Source organism: Corvus brachyrhynchos, unplaced genomic scaffold (assembly GCF_000691975.1).
Source record: "Corvus brachyrhynchos isolate BGI_N302 unplaced genomic scaffold, ASM69197v1 scaffold466, whole genome shotgun sequence".
Lineage (NCBI taxonomy): Eukaryota > Metazoa > Chordata > Aves > Passeriformes > Corvidae > Corvus > Corvus brachyrhynchos.
The window spans coordinates 1,152,528-1,174,172 of record NW_008238635.1 but is presented as its reverse complement, the minus strand read 5'-3'; the positions used below and the strand labels follow the sequence as shown (position 1 = coordinate 1,174,172).

The 21,645-nt window shown below is 51.8% G+C and overlaps 1 protein-coding gene across 1 annotated transcript in view; it reads right to left on the bottom strand.

The window, feature by feature from the left end:
- Positions 1-21,645, bottom strand: part of PAPPA2 (pappalysin 2) — a 96,124-nt gene that overhangs the window by 35,752 nt on the left and 38,727 nt on the right. Inside the window, exons 5-14 of the mRNA XM_017737395.1 lie at positions 16,405-16,698; positions 15,527-15,719; positions 13,879-14,003; positions 11,908-12,400; positions 11,213-11,341; positions 10,116-10,207; positions 9,652-9,845; positions 8,316-8,450; positions 4,689-4,813; positions 4,281-4,526 (exon numbers count right to left, since the gene is read on the bottom strand). Of these exons, the coding sequence (XP_017592884.1) occupies positions 4,281-4,526; positions 4,689-4,813; positions 8,316-8,450; positions 9,652-9,845; positions 10,116-10,207; positions 11,213-11,341; positions 11,908-12,400; positions 13,879-14,003; positions 15,527-15,719; positions 16,405-16,698 (2,026 nt within the window). The remainder of the gene's footprint in view (positions 1-4,280; positions 4,527-4,688; positions 4,814-8,315; positions 8,451-9,651; positions 9,846-10,115; positions 10,208-11,212; positions 11,342-11,907; positions 12,401-13,878; positions 14,004-15,526; positions 15,720-16,404; positions 16,699-21,645) is intronic.

Here is a 21,645-nt window from a genome sequence, read left to right as displayed (position 1 = left end):
GAAGGAAAAAGTATTTATCATGACAGAGAGGAGACAGTGAGAGCATGTGATGGCTCTGTACAGACACACTGACACAGAAGAGCTCTCTGCTGGCAGGAGGCATTCAGACCTTTCCGACAAGGACGGAACAAAAGCAACAACTTTCATCTTGAAATCAGAGGCACCTTCTCAGCAGAAAGGGTTACTGGATATGAGAATAGCTCAGCAGGGGATATGGTGGACTCATCACCTCCTGCAGCTCGTGACAGGAGATGAGAGAACCTTCTGAAGGATGCATTTAATCCAGTTCCTGTGAAGAATCCCTGTGCCTGTGTACGGCATCAGGAAAGGCAGGGCAGAATGGGGGAGGCTGGCTGTAGCCGAACACCGAGGGCTCTGCTGGCAAACCTGGGCTCTCCCGGTGCTTGCTCCCTTCTCCACTGGACATGGGAAGGACAGAAGGCTTCGTGTGATTCATGCAAGGTCCGTGCTGGTAAGAGAACAAGGAATCAAGATCAGGTTCCAGGGTACCACTGGGAGGTGACGCCTGTGGCAAGGTCAGAAAGGAAAGGTGCCTTGCACCTCGCACAACTGCTCTGTGCTGTAACTCACATTCCCTCGAAGGGCCAGGGCTCAGCTCTGCTTGGAACAAGTGTGTCAGACCGGGGTGCTCCTTTCCAGGAGGTGACACCAAGCACCCTGTTTCAAAGCTGTTCAGCTACTGTGCTCGACTCAAGATCAAATTGGTGAAAAACTTGTGCTGGGAGATATTTTTCCCTAGGCGAGACTGGCTACTCTCAGGGAAAGGCAGAAGACCTCTTGAGCATCCCCAAAAAAAGCCCATACACAGAGCACTGATCTCAAGAAACTTATTAGGCTGCAGAGAGCAAACGGGATGGGGCAGTCCATGGAATGGTGCCTGGCCCTCCAAGGGTTACCTGTGACACCTTCCAGGGGGACAGCAAAGCCACCAGTTAAAGTGAGTAACACATTCTACAGCACAGCCTTGGCCACTGCTGCCCATCAGCCAGCCAGGGACCCACAAGAGAAGTGCCAGAGGTCAACAGGCTTTGATGCTGGAGGAGAAGCACCCTCCAGAGGTCTCAGAGGCAGAGGTGAGCCCATTCCCCAGGAAAGGTGGCCATCAGGACCCTGGAAACATAGAACCGTTTAGGCTGGAGAAGAGCTCTAAAACTGAGTCCGACCATTAACCCAGCAGCGTCAAGGCCACCACTAAACCATGTCCCCAGGTGCCACGTTTACTGGCGTTTTAAATCCCTCCAAAGATAGGGACTCCATCCACAGGGCACCTTAAGCCAGAGGCAAAGAATCAGGATTTTAAAGTCCTTTCCAACCCAAACTATTCTACATTTCTGTGAAATAAGACACCAGCATGTCTACCCAGGGTGCCCATAAATCTTCATGCCATCACACATGCAGCTCATAAACTGACCCTACATAAATTTGATGCCTGGAAGAAAGAAAACAAACCAAATAAAACCTGTTTGGGAAACAGCCCTCTCTACTGAATAAAGTGTATCAATTGAAAACACGTAAACAACTCCCTCCCTCCATCTAATTTTCTCTCCCTCACATCCATTTTCCATACCAAAGGAATCCAAACCAGTCTCCCCTCGATGCCTTACACCCACTTTTGGGGAAGCAGAGGAGGGCATTCATACAGGAAATACAAACGCAAAGCAGATCGTCTTTTGTAGCACCTTCCTGTGAATTCACCCAGGCATTTCCCAGCATATGTGAACATAAAATAAAACACACGAAAAATAAAAGCAAGCTAAAAATAAATGTAGCAGAGGAAATGAAAAATGTTCCCCTGGTTCAGTGTATAGCCTGTACCAAGTTAAACAGGAGGGACCCTGGCTCAGTTTAAAAACGCAAAGAAAAGGATGAAAACCAGGAGACTTTGGGTCTCCTGGGTGGAAACTTGTTAGAAGTCTGATTTCTGCTCGACCTCATAAGGTTGTGATTGGGAGCAGAATGCACAGACAGCCCCAAATCTGCTGGCAGAGACAGCAGAGAGGGGTTCCTGGTGATGACAGTGAGGACACCACACTGCTTTGGTCTGCAAGCGCTCTGCCAACCTTCAGCACCTCGAGTGGGTCCCAAAGCAGAAGGTGACACTTTCTTCAAAACAAGCACGTGCTTTTCTGGAGTCAAACACCTGCTGCATCCTGGCCTGGAGAAAGCTGCACTTGATCAGCATAAACACCATCTCTATGCTTTCTGCAGCCCGCAAAGCGCTGCGAGATCCTTCAAGATGAAAGATGCTACAGAAATACCAACCTGTCACATATTTATTATTTTGGCAAGGAGCATTTCTAGGCTGAAGGCAGGAGACCCCATTGCTTTGCTGCTTTTGTTACTGTGCTTTCTCAGGTTGTTTTAGGAAAGCCCTCACACGCACGTACTGTGTACACGAGGCTGGGTGCGTGCAGACGGTCAGTTCAACTCTGTGCAGGAAGAACATGGATGGTCTGCGATCTTTCACACTCAAATGTCTCTCAGCCTCTGAAGATTTTCTATTCCTGGATTTTTATAGGGGTCTCCCCCCCTTGCCCCCCACCAGAGTCCGTCTACCTTATATGAAATGAATTGTTAGCCTTTAAAAATACTGCAAAGCATTCCTTTTGGAGATGGAACAGATTTTAAAAATATAGTAACGGGGGGATACTTGAATGTTTCCTGACTTAACAGAGGAAGATCCTTTATCATTAGCATGGCCACTTGAGGCTGAGAGCCTAACGCCCCCTCCCCCCGAATATTCAAGACTTTAATTCTGAAAATCAATACTCTAGATAGATTTTTTCACTCTGAAAACTCTGGGAATCTGATTTACTTCGAGTATTTGCTAAGGACACGCACATACCCTGCAATTCAGCATATTGCTGCGAAGTCAAGGCCATGGGGAGCCCATGGGATGGCAACAAGAGGAAGAGGAGACACGAGCATCCTGCTGGGCCCCTGGAAAAGGGACACAGCTTGGTGTGCCTTGGCAATATGGGAACTGGCCTGTGCTTCAGCTATAATGAGACTTTTATGAGGAAAACATCTATTTTCCTCTCTATTTGCCCCTACATGGGCATCTCCTCATCACCAGTCACTGCTCAGCTGTGACCAGTGAGTCTTTTCCTCCTTCCAGCCACTTCTCAGGGGAAGGGGGAAGCTCTCAAGCAACAAGAATGCCAAATTATTTTAAGGGATGAGAAAATGTAATTGAAAAACCACATCAGTTGGCCAGGGTCTTAGAAGTATGTGGGTACATTGCTGTAACAGCTACCAGGAGGAAACACGCTGCATTTCAGGTGAACACTGATCTTTTAATGTAAGGCTGAGAATAATATTTATATTCTGACTCACTAAGATTTACGTTTCTGTATAAATCACACATGCACTTAAAAAAAAAAAAAAAAAAGTAAAAAGCCACTTCAGGATATTCATGGCTTCCAGAACTCTACATAAATCAACTGTACCACAATCCCACAGACTTTAAGAAAAACACACACACTCATTTGTTATCAGGGACATTCATTCATCCAGAGCCATCAACAGAAGGAACATGACAAGAGCAGCAATGAGATGACCCTAGACAAAGCCCTTTTGTGCTTAACAACCCCAAAGCTCAACTCAAAAATCAGAACTCCCAGTGGTGTGGTTTGAGTAACTGGCTGAACTGGAGCCCTGGATCAGCACATGCTGGTAACTTCAGGGGGCCTGTGACCCGAAAGCGAAGCCACCCTTGGCAGATCTGGCTGTCGTCCTCCCCTCCACCCTTCTAGCACCCAGGCTGAGCACCATCCCATCACCCCTCCTTGGGCCTCCAGCTCTGCTCAGCACGCTCCTCCAGCCTGGGTGAATGGAGTCTGTGTTGGACACCAGTCCTCGCCCGTCCTTTTGCCAGCACAACCCGCTCGGAGAGCGGTGCCCTTCTGCAAGCGCCGCCCCTCGCTCGCTGCTTTGGGAGGCTTTAGCAAAACCCCCCAGTGACAACTTCTCAGCCATTTTCAAACTTCTCCTGGTTTTCCCACCAGGAACCTGTCCTTTAGCACCATTTTGTACAGGCACAGAGGCCACGCACAAGATGTGAGTTTCTGCCTTCCCACTCGCTCCAGCAAGATAAGCAAATCGAGACTCGTTACATCAAATCTCCCAATAACACCTCAAAAGCCATCTGAGGATAGTTGCAAAGCACTCAATGAGAAGGTAAAAACTCCAGAATTCAAACACAAATTCCCAGAGGAGACTCTGGGCGGCCACTGGGACGTGCCCTGAGGAGACCGTACCTGTAGCACCGATGGCCACAACCCTCCTCGTGCTGCAGGAGGCAGGTGGTGAGGGGGTCAGAGGAGCCAGGCTGAGCCAAGGTCCGCAAGGCCACGGCTGCGATGCCCACAAGCGGAGAGGAGAAGTTGAGAAGCACCGAAGCCACCTGTGGGGATGGGTCCTCCTGGCTGTGGGTCACATCGATGACGAGGGGGTTGTGCTGACACGACAGCTCATACATCCCTGCGAGACAGGGCAAAGAGAGAAGAGACTCGCCCAGCTCCGGGGATTTGCTTTTGGCTCACATCTGCGCCCCCCACATGCCAACAGACCAGCTTGGAGGTCAGAAGATCCTGCACGAGGGGCAGGGGACAGCAGTGAGAGATCACAGCCGTGGTGGCGGCTCCGGGTGTCCCTGCTGGTGTCACTTCCGCCCATCGGTGTCAGTCAGCTGGACGGCAACCACCGGCTTGTGCTGCTGGCTTGGGACAGTGCCAGAGGAGGCCAGGAAGACCAGGAGAGAGGTGGGCACTGCAGGTCTCTCAAAGCAAACCTAGGAGAGAGGGCAGGAGAGACTCTGAGAGCAGAGGCACACCAAATACAGCTTCTCAGATCCCATACAGGTGAGAGAGAGAAAGAGCGAGAGCAGTAGGACAGCAGGAGCGGGCATAAGGGGTCAGAGACCCTGCAGGGCTGCAAATGGGTGCAAAGGTGGGGGCAGGGGAGGGGGAAGGGAGGGAGCCAAAACAGTCCTTTCCCTCCTAATTTCCCTTCTCCCTTTTGCTAGCCTTCTCCTCACCTATTCAGTCCCACTTCGACATAAATTTACAGCATCTTCACAGCATTCACGTTTGCTACTCTTTAAACTGAGCAAGACCCAGATAACCTCTTTCCTGGTCTCCTTTCACCAGGCTCTCACTCCCACCCCACACAGAGCTGGCCAGGCAAGTGAGGCACCCAGAGAAAACAGCTACCAGCCTTACCATCAAAATATTTCCAATTAAAAAACCCCAAAGCCCAAGAATGTCCCCAGTACCCACTGATACGGCAAACTGTCCACCAGCCAACACGTGGAAAGGTTTGTGGGAAGAAGCCCTGCCTGCTGGGAGAGCCAGCAACTTGCCACTTGTCTACAACCCTGAAGGCAGCTGGAAGTAGCTGGGACTCTCATGGTATCAGTCATGGCAGAGCAGATGTTCTTTGGAAGTGAGAAGACAGAAATGTTTTTCTCCCCCACCCTGGTACCCTCCCTTCCCCCCAGTGCCGAGATGTGTTTTGATCAAGATCTGCCCAACACCACGTTTTTGTCGAGTGCTGGCGTGAAGGAAGCCCAGAAATTCGAGGCAAAGGTGTATTTGGAAAGAAGACAAGTCCTGGCCAGCCAGGCACAGCCCAAGGAGCAGACTGTGGGAATGGAGGGGACAACCACGCAATCTGTGATGGCAGCCTAGCCTCAGGGTGGTTTGTGCCACGTCAGGCATTGTTCACACATGGGAACAGGAGAAAACCTTGGGCTCCAGCCCAGGGGTCCCACCCTGCAGGGAGGTGCTCAGCAGCAAAAGCCCTGCGAGAGAGGCCCCACTGCTGTCTCCTCGCTCCCTTAGCCAGGGCTCGCTCACTTACAGGACTGACCTGACTGCAAGGAGTGGACCAGAGGGCTCACACATTTTTATTTGGTATACCCCCCTGTCTCCCTTGGTGAGGTAAGTGGGGGAAGAAGGAAAAGAAATGGGAAAGCAAGAAGGGAGGAGAAGAAAGAGAGAAGAGCCAGCAGTGCTCACAGACAAGGAGCACCCCCCAAGACAGAGCTACAGCTGTGATGCCCCAAGGACCTGGCTGATTTTAACCCAGCCTCCAAGCGTGGTCCCTCAGGGGAGGAGAGGTAGTTAGAGAAGTCAGGTGAGGCTTTCCCAGGACTACATCTCAGGGTGGAGAGTTCAGTCCTTCCCTTTCTACAGTACATCTGCATGAGGCCGAAAGACGCTGGCCCCAAGTTAGGCCAACAGCAGCTAACTTGATTAACATCCCAATCCTTTTCAATACATATTATGTGCTTGGCCACAGCAGGCTATCTTCTTAATTTTTCTCCCTCCCTCCCTCTCCCCCTTTCCTATTCAATTTCCTGCATTACACACCCTGACTTGCTTACATGTGATTATGATGTCTTTTCTCGTCAGATGTATTAAAAAACTGAGAACAAAGCATGGCTGGAGATCTGCAGATAGTAACGATTCCCACGTGCAGACAGACCCGAGGGGCACAGCAGATGCTCTGTTCGGTGGCACAGACACACACACACCTCTGGCCCCCGACCTAATCACGGCACGACAGCGAGCGTGGTAAAACACCAGCACCGCTTTTCCAGAGCGGCTGTGGGTCCCTGGAAACGCTCAAGGTCTGATGGAGCTCTGAGCAACCTGGTCTAGTGGAAGGTGCCTCTGCTCATGGCAGTGGGGTTTGAGCTAGAGGGCATTTGAGCTCCTTTCCAACCCTAACCGTTCCACGATCCTTTGAGCCAGCCTTTCCCTTGTTCGTTGGTGCCACCTCTTCAGAAACGATTCCTGCCATCTGATGAGTTTTGTGTTGCAGCTCTAGCCCGGGTGACACAGGTGCAACAGCTGTAAGATGGCCCTGGCAGTTGGCAGGCACCAAACACGCCCTGCACGTGGGTACACATGTGCATCAACAGCACCATTCCTGTCCAGGCAGGCAGCTGTGCTAGGCAAATTGTCAACAAAAAGCTCTCTTTCCTAACCCAATATGTTACCAATCAGGCCAACTCTTAAATAAAAAAAAAAAAAAAAAAAAAAAAGAAAGAAAGGCATATTTATTACTAGTCCATAAATAATTTTATGGGTGGAAAATAATAGCACTCCTAGAGAGAGCACGGAGAACCAGTAATGAAAGTCTTTAGTATAAACATCCACAGAGGAAGAGAACTGACCACAAGCTCCAATAAAACTGTAACATGTTTAACCCCTGCTGAGAAGTGGAAAGCCAGCTTTCATCTAGGTAAGGCAGAGGGGGAGGATTACTGCTTTCTCCTTAGCAAAGGAAGGAAGGAAGGAGGCACGTTTGTCATGGCCAGAGACTGCAGCCGGAAAGTGGGTTGTGAGCACACAGATGAGGAAGAGAGGGAAAATTGCAAGAAGGTTAAAGAAAGTTGCTTTGGAGAGACAGAGGACCTCAGAGCAATACCCGTGTTTATATCGACTCTGGTTTGATGATTCACCGAGCTGTCTGAGCATCTTGGGAAAGAGGCCTTCTCCAGAGAACCTTGAACTAAACAGGGAAGCTGCCCCTTGGAGCACAGAGGGAGCAGCATACCAGAGCCTGGCTTTCCAGCAACACGAGGCAGCAGCCACAAAACCTCTAAACTGTGCCTGTGGTCAGAAACCCAACACTGTAAAAATCCCAGTGGCCTAGCCCTCAGCTCTCCTCTGTCCCTCTCCGCTACCTGCTGGGACAGAGGGGTTTGACCCTCCCAAGGGCAGCCCCCTGAGCCCCTGCTGGGCTGTAGGACCAGCCTCTTGGGGCATAGAAGTGCCACCTCTGGTCTGGAGTCAGCAGAAGGACCTGTGTGCCACAGCTGATTGCTGTGGGCTTGGGGTGCTCAGGACCCCTCAGGATGGCAGAGGGCATCCAGCTGCCCTCTGCTGCTCTTCCCAGCCATGGGGACCCAAAGGCAACTAGGACTTCAAACACAGCCTGTGCCTACCCTTGGTGGGTGTTAAAGCACAGCTTGACTGCGAGGGAAGGTCAGGAGCAAGTTGTTTCTCAGCCTCGAGGCATTTCTGTGGTGTTTTGGTTTCATGCAGTCCTTCTTGCAATCTGCCCTAGGATGGGTTTGCTGTTCACAGTGGGAATGGGGCATCTGTGTAAGATCCAGACACAGGATTTAGGGGTTTGCAAGGAGTTCAGTAGGACATGAAGCACTATATGAGTAGTTTTAAAAGTTGCTCTAGCTCCTATGCGACAGAAAAGGATGGGTTTTGTCACCAGTGCTGGGTAAAGACAAACAAATCCTTTGTGCCTGACCACATGCCCTCACTTACCTTGAGCCAAACCCCCTCATCACCCAAGAGCATCTTCTCATTCGGGTCCTGAGCATTCTCTGGGCTGGGAGCACAGGGAAACCAAGCAGCCTGCAAAAGGTCCTTTGGCACCTCATGGAGGCGGGATTTACACACCTGGAAGAAGAGATTTATGTCAACCCAGAAGGCTGCAAGGGAAGGAGAGAAAAACAGCACCTACAAAACCTCAAGGAAGATTCAACAAATGTTGAGAAGGACCCCAAGGTGGCTCCTAGCATGAAGACAGCTAGGATGTGGCTTCCTAAGTGACATCTCACTGCCCACACAAGTTAGGATGTGGCTTCCTAAGTGACATCTCACTGCCCACACATGTGCACAGAAGGCCTTTAGCATTTTTGGAGTGCTGTAAATGCATTGTTCAAGCATCTCGTGGTGCCTGCGGGGCTGAGTAGCAAACAGTGAGCCAAGCTGTGAGCTGGTAGTGAGACCAGGGCATCCTGATTTTGGCTGGGCTCATGAGATACAAAGGAACAATTCATTTGCCTGAATAACACTCTTGTGCTATGAATTGTTCCATTCAATGCTCTGTGGCACCCCAGACAGCTCCACAGGCCTGGCAGACAAAACCTGGGAGATACAGGTGTCACTGTCAAGGAGCAGACACCTGAACCCAAGGCACCTCATTAGACATGTATATCTGCACAGTTTAATCATGCTGCAGGTCTCAAGAAGATTGTTCCTCATATCAAGTCAGTAGAAACACACGTGTAAAGGGCTAAATATGATCTCTTTACATATTTCTTGCCTTTCTTCAGCCTGCTAGGAAAGAACATACACACCACGTTAACACCGATCAGGCAAAATCCCCTCCAGGCTCTGCTCCAAGGCCCATATGAAAGATGGGAATTCTCCCATTGATTTTTCTTTGGCTCCAGATCAGAGGGCTTGGGAGCACAGTACAGACGCTGATGTGTGCGTGATTTCATCCTTTCAGGCCCTGACCTTATAAGGTATTAGACTTACGGGATTTTTTTTTAAGCCAACAGTGGGACAAGTCACACGCTCCAAGTTGAGCGTTTGGCTGGTGGGATGGGGTGGTCACTGCTCAGTGAAATGCACGGCTGAGGGAGCTGCTCCCTGCCAGGATGAAGCACCTCTCCATGAACTGCGGTTCCTGAACTCAAGGCCTGATGCAAGAGGAGTGTGAGAAACGCCCAGGTCCTCCACTCACTCCCTGGCCGGGAATGTAGTAATCAATGAATGCTTCCAGAGCTGGTTTTGTTTGTGCCTTCCCCAGCACAGACTTTCCCAGAAAAGTGAGTGGTTTTGGTTTGTTCTTGTCCATGCCTTCACTCACCTTCACAACAGGCTCTCCAGTGACCAAGGAAGCAGGGCAGGACTTTGCATCCTGCTGGGAGGCGAAGGCTTTCGCTGCCCACAGATCCACGTATCCCTCAGGAGTGTATGGGCCACAGTCCAGGATGCTGCTGGTCCTCTCGAAGGGCTCACACACACCGTCCCCGTCGTGAACGTAGCACAGGCTTGGCTCCCCTGCAGGGAGAACGGGGGTGAGCTGCTGACAAACCAGGCTCCAGGCACTCACACCTTGTTACAGGAGGTTTGCAGTCTCTTTAGCCTGGGGTTTTCCCACCACAAGGGCCTGACAAGATCCGTAGATCACTCCGGCTGCAAATCCAGGCTCTGTTGCGATGAGGTGCATCGCCCTCTGCTCCAAGGAGCAGGGTGAACTACGTACAGTTCTGACTCCTACCTCGAAAGGAGTCAATCCATTGGGACCTGTCTCAACCCGCTTGGACTCACCGACACAGTTGAAGCCTTTTTCCTTTTTACACTTCCTGGAACACCCATCTCCATCCAGCAAGTCCCCATCGTCACATTCCTCCTCCAGGCTCCTAAGAGGGCAACAGCCAGATGTATTAATAGCACCTTTGACTCAACACCCCCGTGCTCCTGCCCAGTCATGAGCGAGGAGCCTTGTCTTGGTTCTTTGTCTGCACAAGCAGTTCGAAAGGAAGAGCCACACGTGGAATTAAATAGACAAGAGAAAACACCTTGCCAGGGGATAAAAGGAGGTTAAAATCACAGCATTTGGGAGCAGACATGATTGTACTGTGACTTTCCTCTAAGACCTGAGGCAAGAGCTATGGGAGAATAGAAGAAGTAGAGAACTAAGCATCAGGAAGATGTGCTGCTGGAGAAAGCAAGTGTTGGAGAGGGCAGGAGATTCTGAAATGGGGCTGGGGTTTCAGTGGGAGCTGGAGAAGGAGGTAGAAGGGAGAGACAGAAGGTTCCTCTCCCTTTCCTCACACTGCTAAGAAAACTGGTTTCAAATGAAAGTGATCATGAGTATCCTGGAAGTTGAAGTCTGAAGAAGCTAGAATACAAAATAATTAACTCCCAGGCAGAGCAGCTGAAGCATTGGGCTCTCTCACCGTAGAGGTGGTGCATCCCCCACGATTTGGGGTCTCTGAGCAGAGACTGGACAGCTCTCTAAAGGCACCTCACCATGTGGGACTGCACTTGTTGCAGAACCTACTCCTGCAGGGCCCTGTGTGAAAAGCTGCACTGCCCACTGCCAAAAGCAGCTCCTTCGGGTCAGACTCTGCAACAGTTCACTGAGATGGGCCAGAATCCAAGCACTGAAGTCAAGAACAGAGGCTGTTCAGGCCAGACCCCCCAGGGAGGGCATGCCTCTCGAAAAGACCACCTCCATCCCCTGCGCACGTGGCACCTTACAAAACACAAGCCCTACAGCTCGGTCTGCTGCGGGGATTCAGTGCAGCACCCTCAGCTGTGTGCCTGTGCGTGGAGGACCCACCACCTGCCGCTTCCCTCTGGGGCAGGATGACCTGACAGCTTACAGAAGCTCAGCTGAGATCTTGAGTTTTTCGACTTACGTGGTCACCTTGCCGTCCCCACAGTAGGGCGTTCCATGCACGTGGACGAGCGGCGGGGAGGCTTCTCCCGAGGTTGTCCCAGAGACCACCTGCACCTGGTAGCGGTACACCTGCCCAGGCACGACTTCCCTGCAGGAACAGGGAGAGAACTTGAGGGAAACAGCAACATCTGCAACACTGAGATTTGCTCGCCACAGCTATAGATACCACGTGCGTGTCCATGCAGTATCACAATCTGACGTGTCTTCATACTCAGCCAGAGGCAGAGCATGTGGGAAGAGAGTCTTTTAGGACACACTGCTTATTTCCCAAGGGTCTTAGCTGGGGAGAAGCAGCATTAGCTTGAGTAATCATTTTACTGGTTGTATTGATGGGAGAAATGTTTTACTGATTGTATTGTTGGGGAAAATGTAATTTTACGGGTTATATTGATGGGGAAAATGTTTCTGGGTTTAATGAGCTCCTTCTAAGTTAACCTGGGCTCGTGCACAAGGGTTGTGCTGGCATGGTGGGCCTGCCACACGCCTGCTCAATGGCACTGGATGCAGTAATTCCCAGCGCAGGGAATTTTCCCAGGAGGAAAGCCAAAACAGAGGTGAAACCATCCAGGGGTTCCAAGACACAAGACACGAGGAGGGAATCAAAGCTGGCTCAGACACCCCCTCAGCCCAAGACAGAGCAGCCTGGTGACTCACGTGTCAACAAACTGGCGCTGTGCCTGCAGGGGGGTGGCAGGGGACCCGTCTGCAAACGGGGGCTCACGGAGCAGCCGGTACTGGATCAGCCGGCAGGCCGAGCACAGGGAGCTGCGGGGCACAGAGCTCAGCAGGGCCGTGTCTATCTCCATCCTCTCGTCAAAGGTGTAGATCTTAACCCCAGACATCTTCTTAGGGATATTGAGCTTCACAGTAAAGGGGACGTCACAGAAGGTGTCCAGGGGGCCCAGGTGGATGGACTCCCCCTGCTCTGTCAGGATTTCAATGTCAGACAGCGCCTTGGGGGAGCCCGTGGAGAGGTACGTGGTCCAGAGGGTGAGAGAGTCGGGGTAGACGGGGTGCAGGAAGCGCAGCTCCAGGATGCAGCCGTCCGGCTGGGGGCACGGCACCGTCATGTTCATGTCGTACAGGTGCAGCTCCGGGCTCCAGGCCTGCAGACTGGGCTCACAGGGCTGATCCACATCGGGAGGACCTGGGACAAGCAGGAAGCTGGTGAAAACCAGGGGGCAAGCTGGCTTCAGAGGAGACCCACAGGGGTGATCTTCCTCACACATCTCCAGGCTGTAACTGCACACCCGTGTGGGTTTTCACCCACTACAGGCATGTCCTAAACTGGTGGCACCTGCCCTAACATCCTGGAAAGCAATAATCCCCCCTGGTTTCCCACCTGCTGGGTACTTGCACACATACACAAGGCTGAGCAGGTCTGGTGTCTCACAGCCCTCTCAGATGGGAACAATGGTATCCACATTGCAGCTGGACACAGTGCCACGATCCAGGGACAGCCTGGACACAGCTGAGGAGCATGAAGCTTTGCTCTGTAGTCCCACAGGTGCAGAAATTTTGCCAAGGGCACCTGAATGCTCCAAGCAGAGCAGAGACTGAAGCTTTGCACAAGCACATGCCAGAACATAATCAGGAAGGGACCAGGTCCAAAGCAGGGAAGCAGGTCTGGAAGGCTGATTTTCCAGAAGAGTCTCCAGAGCAGTGCCCAGGCTAACCTCAGAGCCCCAGCCTGCCTCCCCTGACGGTGGATTAGCACTCAGCAAGAGAAATGGAGTGCTGGCCTTTCAGACCCAGAAAGGATCACTGGAATTTATCATTCTGTAGTAGAAATACCCTTGTCTTCATTAGCCACTGGAAGCATTTCTTAGGGCCCAGCACCAATTCAAAGCCTTCACCCATTTAACACAAGTCTAAAAAGTTTCTGAAACCCACAAACTCTCTCTTTTTATCAGAGCAAACAAGCACTTGTGATAACTACAGACACACAGAACCATGTCCTCCGGCTCTGCGTGGTTTTTTTTTAGCAGCAGCAGCTGCACCTCACACAGCTCCCAGGATCAGCTCCCCTGGTCTCCTGCCTCCTCTGCCCTGCTCTTGGAGGAGCTGAGGCAGCAAGAAAAGCCCAGCAGCTCCTATGGCAGCTGTGTGACCCTGAAAGTCACCAGCGTGCCCACAAGGTGGGTCTCTAAACCAACATCTGGGTCTCGGCACAAGAGAAGCTGTAATGCCCGGCTGCTGTTCGCCTTGCTGGGGAGGAATGGGCTGCCCAGGGCTTGGCACAGACTCAGCCCAGAGCTCCTCTTGCTCTCTTTGGACAAGACTACATTAAAGTCTGCGAGTGTCCCTGAGGTCCCACAATCTGTATTTTAAGCTCGATTTCAGTTACATGCTCCTCCTCCCTTTGGTCAGTATCTCTCAACAACACCTGTCTGAACAATGATTTGGGTTAATATTGGCGTGCCAGTTGGTTTGTCCAAAGCCAGCTGGCCATTAATTACCAGGTTTCTCCTGGGCACCAAGAAGTCCTTCCTGCACTACAGAACCCCTGCAAAGGGAAGACAACTGATTCTCTAAAAGAAAAAAAAAAAAAAAAAAATTGTTTTCTTGTACCAGCAAGATTCTGTCTGGGGATTCACAGACAGCAAAAGAGAGGAGACATTTTACCTTCTGCTTCTTCTGGGGTCCAGTAGCCAGAGGAGTCGCAGACCCGCGGGGAAGAGGCCTCGTGCACGTACTGGCGGAAGGTGCCATCCTCGGCACAGCTGTCACAGAGCGTGTCCTGCTCCCTGCTGACAGAGCACAGACACTGCCATGTCAAACCTTCCACCCACGCCTGTCCAGGTGCCGTCAGGCAGCACGGTGGAACAGCAGAGCTAAGGCCTCAGAAACTCCCTGGCTGCAATAAAGCTTCTTCAGAGACAGGGAAATAAGGGTGGCCCTGGGACAGGCTGGATTTCACCTCTCCTCTTCTCCATGCTCTCTGGGTAGTCTTGAATGAAAAACCTGTCCCCTCCCCGCCAGTCAGAGCGAACAGACCCCACACTTCCCAGGGCAATGCCTCTGGACTAGAGTGGGTGCAATTAAGGCTCTCTCTGCTAAACCCAGAGTCAGGTTTTGGCTTCCCGCATTATTTTAATACAAACCAGTCACAACAATGTCAATTCCTGTGCTCTCCAAAAAAGATAAAGGCCCCTTTCTATTATCAGGGCCAGCCTCAGCCACTTTCCTTGACCAGTTCATCTCAGGGGACGCAGGACTCCCACAATGGATCAGCTCCTGAACCAGTTAAGAGTGACAACTTGGGACGGCTCAAAAGTGCCTCCCCTTACAGACCCATGGTTTCCTGCTCCCAAATCACTTCATCCCCCAACAAAGCAGCTTATTTGGATGACTCAAGGCTTGCCAGCCCTCAGAGCCTCTCCTGTCTGTGGGGTGACTCTTGCACGTGCTCTTGTTACTCCTGAGCAAAAAGCCCATTGCAGAGAGCACCCGTCCTTTGAAAAGTCAGCAAACACCGACCCAAAAATGCCCCAGCTGCCTTCAAACAGCATTTTCCTTTTAATTACAAAAGACAACTTTATGAAGCAGCTTCAAAATAAGTTCAAAAGCTCTTTATGTATGTGCTTATGATCCCATAAGCAAAAATACATATATATATATGTGTATATATATATATATAAAGTCTCACCACCTAAAACCTGGCGGAAACTGAAATATTTTAGTAAGAGGGGCTGCTGAACAGAGACACTGGTGGGTGTATCCAGGTCTTGGTGGCTCCCTTTTAAGGGGGAGAAGACAGCCAGCCTCCCAACACCCGTGGCCATGCACTGCTCACCAGCCAAACAACTCTGGCTCCTTGGCATCATTTCTCCGGCTTGAAAAGTTTCCTGACTTACCCCCAGTTAGCTGCTCTGCGAGTCCGTGACAGCGCTGGGAACGAAACCCAGCTCTTGTGGTTCGAGCTCCCTGCCTTAACCACAGGGCTGCATTTCCTCCTGGTAAATAGCTACTTTATACAATAAGTGCTAAATTAAGCTCATTTTTCATTCCCTGATTGCACTCTGGGGTTTAAGAGCTGGCTTTGCCTCCTGATGCTCTTTGGCTTCCCCTCCCGGCACCCCGACAGCAGGAAGCTTGCAGGAGAGCCCATCTGCCGGGGGGCCATCGCAGCAGCCTGGCTCCTGTGCCTGAGGGCTCTGCTGGACACGACCAGGGTGGGAAGGGGATTGGGGGTCCACGCCACAGAGACCCCTCGTCCCTTCTAGCAGGCTCCCGTGCAAGCCCAAGCGCACGGCAAGCACAGCAGCCTCACCTCTCGTGGAGGACACCGCTGATGGGAGGCAGCCAGTAGATGCTGAGGGAGTCCTGTGTCTGCCCCGTGACCATGGGAGGCATCGGGATGGGCGCCGGCTTCTTGCTGTGGCCCCAGCGCTGGTAGACCAGGTCCAGGTAGCAATGCATCCGGGCCACCTGGTTGGGGGTGAAGCTGTTGGTGCAGTCATCGTCTGCGGGAGAAGAGAGGCCGGGCTGAGGGTCGGGGCACGGCGACACGCACTCTTCCCTCCTGGCCAGACGTTTCTGGGCACTTCTTCTAGGGAAGGCTGGGAGGCACCAGCGGGCGGTGGCTGTGCTGCCGGGGCTCTGCGGTGTCGTGTGTCCCCGAAGCCACAAGATGGCACTGCCTGAGCAGCTCCGCGCCCCTGCACCTGCCCGGCGCCAGCGCCGACACCTGGGCAGTGCCACCGCCCGCACCGCGCCGCAGGAGCGCCAGCGCCGGCAGGGAAGCGCTCCTCCGGCCCCCGTCCTCCTGCCTCCCAGGAGAAACACCAGCCCCCTGCGGCACGCCTTTGGGAGCCACGCCAAAAGGGGGCAGGAGGTTAATAATTAACAACAACAACAAGAATAAAAATAGCTTCAGGACTGGAGAACAAAGGCACACGCAGACAAGAGCAGCCTTGATGCATGTCCAGGGACCCACCGGCCAGAAGGGAGGGATGGATAGAAACAGCCCGAGGGAAGAAAGTGGTTAAGAAGCTGCTGCAAGCACTGCCTGCCACACCCCAACACATCCGGAGGGACCATGTTGGCTAGGGAATGAGGGAAGGTACTACTGGCAGAGGTGGATGGGAGGGAAACCCAAGCTTTAAGGAAGATGACCCCTTGTGAGTCCCAACAACGATGACTCGGTACCTGTGTAGCTCATGTAGTTGTTGAAGGGCGTCCCCGTGAAATGTGTCTGGCCACAGGTGTCATTGGTGGGGTCGGGATCCCGGCAGAGTTTACTCTTTGGGGCGGGGGCAGTGTCGGCACAGAGGTCTCCGGTCTCCATAGATGGAGTGGTCTCCCTGCAGGGATCGTCACAAGATTCCCGCTCGCTCACTCCCTTAAAGACGTGGTACAGCCCCAGGACATGTCCCACCTCGTGGATCATGGTGTTGGTGTGGCCGGGCATACCGTAGTAAGCAGGGTTGAGGACAACTCCGCCTGGAATTGCAAGTACAAAGAGCATCATTCCACGAAAGGGACAGTGGACATTGTCATTACTCACCTGTGAGAGGTGAAACTCCTCTCATTGTGCTTCCAGGCCACAGACAAGGGGCCAGATGGAGACCCAAAGATGGGCATATTCAGCTTCTTGTAGGACAGGAAGAGGCTCCTTTGCCCTCTTGGATTGGAACATCGTGGGTGGTTTTTCTTCCCCTCCTACGTTATTCTGCCCTCAACACCTTCAATCATTTCAGCTACCGTTTCCGTCTGCATCGTTTTTGCATGGCTGTAATTCCGTGTCTGCTTTGGATCACACAACTCCACAGGAGGTTTGGAGCCAGGGCACCAAACCGAGCCGTGCTGTGACTTTACAGGGATCATCTTTCGAACCAGAGGACAGAAGTCCTTCCCTGGCCTAGACAGGTGTCTGAGGCAGGCCAGCTCCCACGGCAGGTGAGGACCATGAGGTGCTGAGCAAAGTCCCGGCACACCCAGCTGTGCCAACCAGAAGCCAGCTTCAGCACAAACCCATATGGAGATTCACGTGCACTGCCCCCGGCCCCTGCTGAGAAATCACCCACGACCTATGGCTTCAACCTCCAAACCAGACTCTGAGGGGTAAACTAAAAGTCTCATGAGGTGCTGTTGAAATCCACTAAACTTCTACCACAAACCTGACCCAAATTCAGTGTATTTTAGAGTGGGATTTCCCAAGACACAGCTTCTGAAGATCTCTTCCTCCCCTTCAGAGGGGTCTGCATGTGAGCAAGGTGCACCAGGTGAACCCAACAAGAGCCTCACAAACCATCACAAACCTTCTCCTCTTCACTGGGGCACCCCAACCCCTGACTCAAGGTAACACAGAGGGGCAGTTCGTCCCCAAGCCAGTTTGGTGCAGGTTCAGCTGTCAAAGATGCTGGAGCACAGGCACAGATCAAGTCCCCCAGAAACTGTCCCGGAGCTACCACCTCATACTGAGAGCAACAGCATGGAGCTGGACAGGACCCATGGTGATCCTGCCCTAAACTGACCTGTGGCTGCAGGACAAGTTGCTTTTCCTTTCCTGTGAGCCCGTCTGTGATGGGAAGAATAAGGATCAAGGATACTGACAAAAGCCAGGTGGAACAGAGCCTTCCCTTTGCTCACTGCCAGCATCTCCAGCTCCTGATCCGGGATGAACACCCTGTCCTGACAGCTCTGTACCACACCTGCTAGGAAACTGTCCACAGAAGGTGCTCAAGAACAAAACAATTGGCTTCACTGGCCTCCTTTTATTTGCCTCCTTTCTTTTTTGTCCAGATTAAAATCTCTTTGGAATCTCCGCATTTTTCTCCCTGTTTTGAGGTTTTTCACTGGCCACTTCCCCCCCTTTTTCTCTTCCCATTTTCATGCTCCATCCACTTTTCCATGCTGCTTTAGAGTGGAGGAGCAAGGGCTGGGGAGTAACAAGACAGGGGTGCTAAAAGCAGACCCCAGAGTGTGCCCAGGCTGACTCCAGGCAACTCCTCCATGTCTCCGGAGGCTGTTTTTACACAACCGCTTTTAACCCAGACAGCTTGGATGGCAGCGTGGTGAATAGTTGGCTCCGGCACAGCTTGCTCCCTTCTCCTTTGCAGGGCCCTGGAGGATTTACTGTGCCAGCTTCCTCACGGCAGAGCCTGTGCTACTGCATCTCTGCTGATGAGCACTGCCCTGCCAGCAAAGTTGGAGCTGGCAGGTGGCCACAGCGTGATCCTGTCTCCAGCCACACAGACTGCTTGAAATCTGCTCCTGGATCAGCTCCGTGCGCTACCGACTACCTCATGTCCTCGAGGATGGGGCATTCCTTCCAAGAGAGCGTTTTCTTCAGATCGCAGTGTCTCTGGCAAGGCACCAGCAGGTCTGGGACTCCTATGGGGGAGCCATGCTGGGTGAACACTGAGCTGGGGGCTGGAAAGGGACCTTCAGAGATGCCCTGAGCAGTTCTCTCCCAAGCCCTTCCAACAAGGGGTGAAGAAATAAGGGTGGCGTCTTCTATGGAACATCCTGCGTGTGTGGCCCATGGAAGGGCTGAGAGGCACCACTGACCTGTCAAGTGGCACCGTTTCTTAGCTCAAAATTCATGTTTATTGCTCTTCCTTCCCACAGCGTGGATCTTCTGTCCAGGGCTTGAGGCAAAGGATGGGTCACAAAGTAGCTGCAATTCCCTTTCTTCCTAGTTGTGAGACAACAGAGCAGAGGACTTTGCATCCCATCAATCAGCTCTTGACCCTTTAGTTGCCTGGAGATAGGTCACAAGAAGGTACAGAGGTTGAAAAATCCTTTTGGGGACCTCCACGTTCTGTGCTGTCAACTCTCAGGTCTCTGGAAGCCATCGCCCTCTCAGTTACCACCCTGGTAAATGCTGTAGATAGCAAAGGGCATCCCATTGATGGGAAACCCAGTGGGCACATAAAAAAAAGAGCCCTGCTTCTCATTTCAATCAAAACAGGGCATGAGAGAAGAGAGAAAATAAAGAAAAGGCATCTCTACAGCCAAACCCAAGCCTGAGCAAGGCAGGGGGGCTGCCTGCCCAAAGGTCTGAAAGGAGGAATGCACACACAGAAAGAAAATAGAGTTCAGAAACAAGTAAATGAGACGTGAAAGCCCCACACGCATCCTGCAGCAGTAACCACAGGGAAAGGGGCTGAGCACCAGGGCGCAGGGGGCCCTGGGACCAAGCAGCCCAGCCCTCCTCCCTGCGGAAACCCCGCGCTCTTCCCATGTGGTGAATAAATGGGATTCCAGTACAGGGAGGCAGAAAACTGTCACAAGAGAGGGGTGCCAAGGCCGGGGTACCCTGTCTCCTCCCCTCCTCTCTGCTGGCTTCCCCTGTCCCATTCCTCCCCCACACTCCACAAGGACGACCATATTTTTAGTACTCATTTTAACAGCTAATTAAACCGCAGAATTAGAAACAGCCTGAGAACTCTGCCTTCCAGAACGTCCCTATCCCTTCATTCCCTGTCCCCACTGCTCCCTGATGAGTTGGGAGGGCTCCCAGCTTCAGACCAGGAAGTTCTACTTCCCCTCTGCAGGATCCTGGCTGTGAAGGCAAGATGTGGAATTGTTCACAACATCCCAACAGGACCACCCTCCCCTCTCTCTCCACTGCAGATCAGGCATTCCCTTCTCACCTCTGCCTCCTCCTGCCCTGGGAGAAGGGTTAAATTGGGCCTCCAGTGCCTGAGAACCGGCTCAAGGAGGTTCACAAGGTCAGCATTTACACAACAAAGCTAAAAACTTCCATGTCCCTGTGGTATCAAGGGGGTCCAGCACTCTGAGGCAGGTGAACCAGAGACTTCTTTGGACTTGCTCACCCAGCCAAGTCCGGGCATCTGGAAAGCTTCAGGTCTGGCCCCACAACACCTTGTCCCTCCAGGCCAGACCTGCCAGCTGCACGACCTGCTCACGTCCCCAAGGGCAAGCCTCCACTCTGAACACGCAACAGGAGATTCCCAGCCCACCAGTACAGCCAATGATCCGCGCTGGTGTAGAGCGTGCTCCTCCTTTACTCACACAGCCCTGGAAGCTCCTGCTCCCAGGATGTTCTCTGCTACCAGCCAGGATCAATGGCAGTGCTGAAGGACTCCCAAAGGAGCCAAGCCATTCCTAGGTCAGGGCTGTCCCAGAGGACATCCTCAAGTGACTGCAGGAGCTTTAAACAGTGAGGCACAAAGCTGAACCTGCACTGCAGGGCCAGTCTGCCCCAAGCACTGAGTCACAGCAATTAATGGAACAAACCCATGACAGTTAGTCAGACAGGAAGATGGCCATCGCCTAAGGTACCTCGGGTGGAAGGGCTGGCCCTCCTTCAGGATCCACTGACCTCTGCCAGATATATGAGCTGGCCTCAGCTTATATAACTACAGAAGGTATTTATAACATCAAATGTTCACAATTCCCTTGCCTTTCGACCATGTTTATGCAGTTCACATGCAGCTACACATGAAGTTTAAAGCATCTGCATTATTACATTGCTGGGTTTTTTGAACAAGGCTTTCCATCACAGAAAGCTAAGGTTTTGTTGGTTTGGTTTTTTTTTTTTTTAAGGAAGTTCCTTGACTCCTTCTGCTTTGTAGTTAAAAAGATTTACTTCTAAGTTCTCAGAAAACTCATGCCAGACTCCAAGAAATCTGAATTTGCGAGGAACTCACTGTGATTACGGTGGAAAGACTGAAACAGACAGTATAGTCACAGGGAGTGGTGCAAACAGACCTGAGCCCTTCTACCTCTGCTGCTGTCTGGCAGCAAGTTGTCTCTGTCTGGGAGCTCCACAGCAGCTGAAACACACTCTATAGAAATTTCATAGACCACTTCAGCCCTCTCCAAGCCAGTAATTACCTTTTATGCTTCATTGAAAGTAGTTGCTGTTGGCTGTATTATTGGTAAACTCTCCCTAAGCCTTCAGAAAGGCTGCCTCAAAATTAAATTTACTCAGGAAAAAAGTCTGGAGAAGAGCAATAGAACTGTAAGTAACCAGCACACGAACAGTTGTGTAATTTCTGGTAGCCCCAAAGGAGCATTTTGAAGAGAAGGGGATGAAAAACAAAGTTCACTGAAGACTTCCAGGAGGTGATGACACCAGCAGGAAGGTGAAGAGGACCCTCTTGAGAAACACACTCAAAGATCATGAAAAAATGGTTTATAAGAAGATCAAAATCCAGATGGGCAGATTAAACAACAACTGGAGAAGGACTGATGGAGAGCAAGAAAACCTAGTGATTTTTGGGCTGAGGCAAAGTATTAAAATAGATGAAGGGAAGGCAGTTGGAGGAGAAAAAGTCTCACGATGCTTCTGCTGAAAACATCTAAGAAAGTCCAGTTCAGAGAAACAAACAGAGCAAAATCTGACCAAGCCTCTCTGGGGACAAGAGGCAGTTTGGCTTCTCAGAGAAGTTCAGCATGGCATTTCTGCTCCACGGG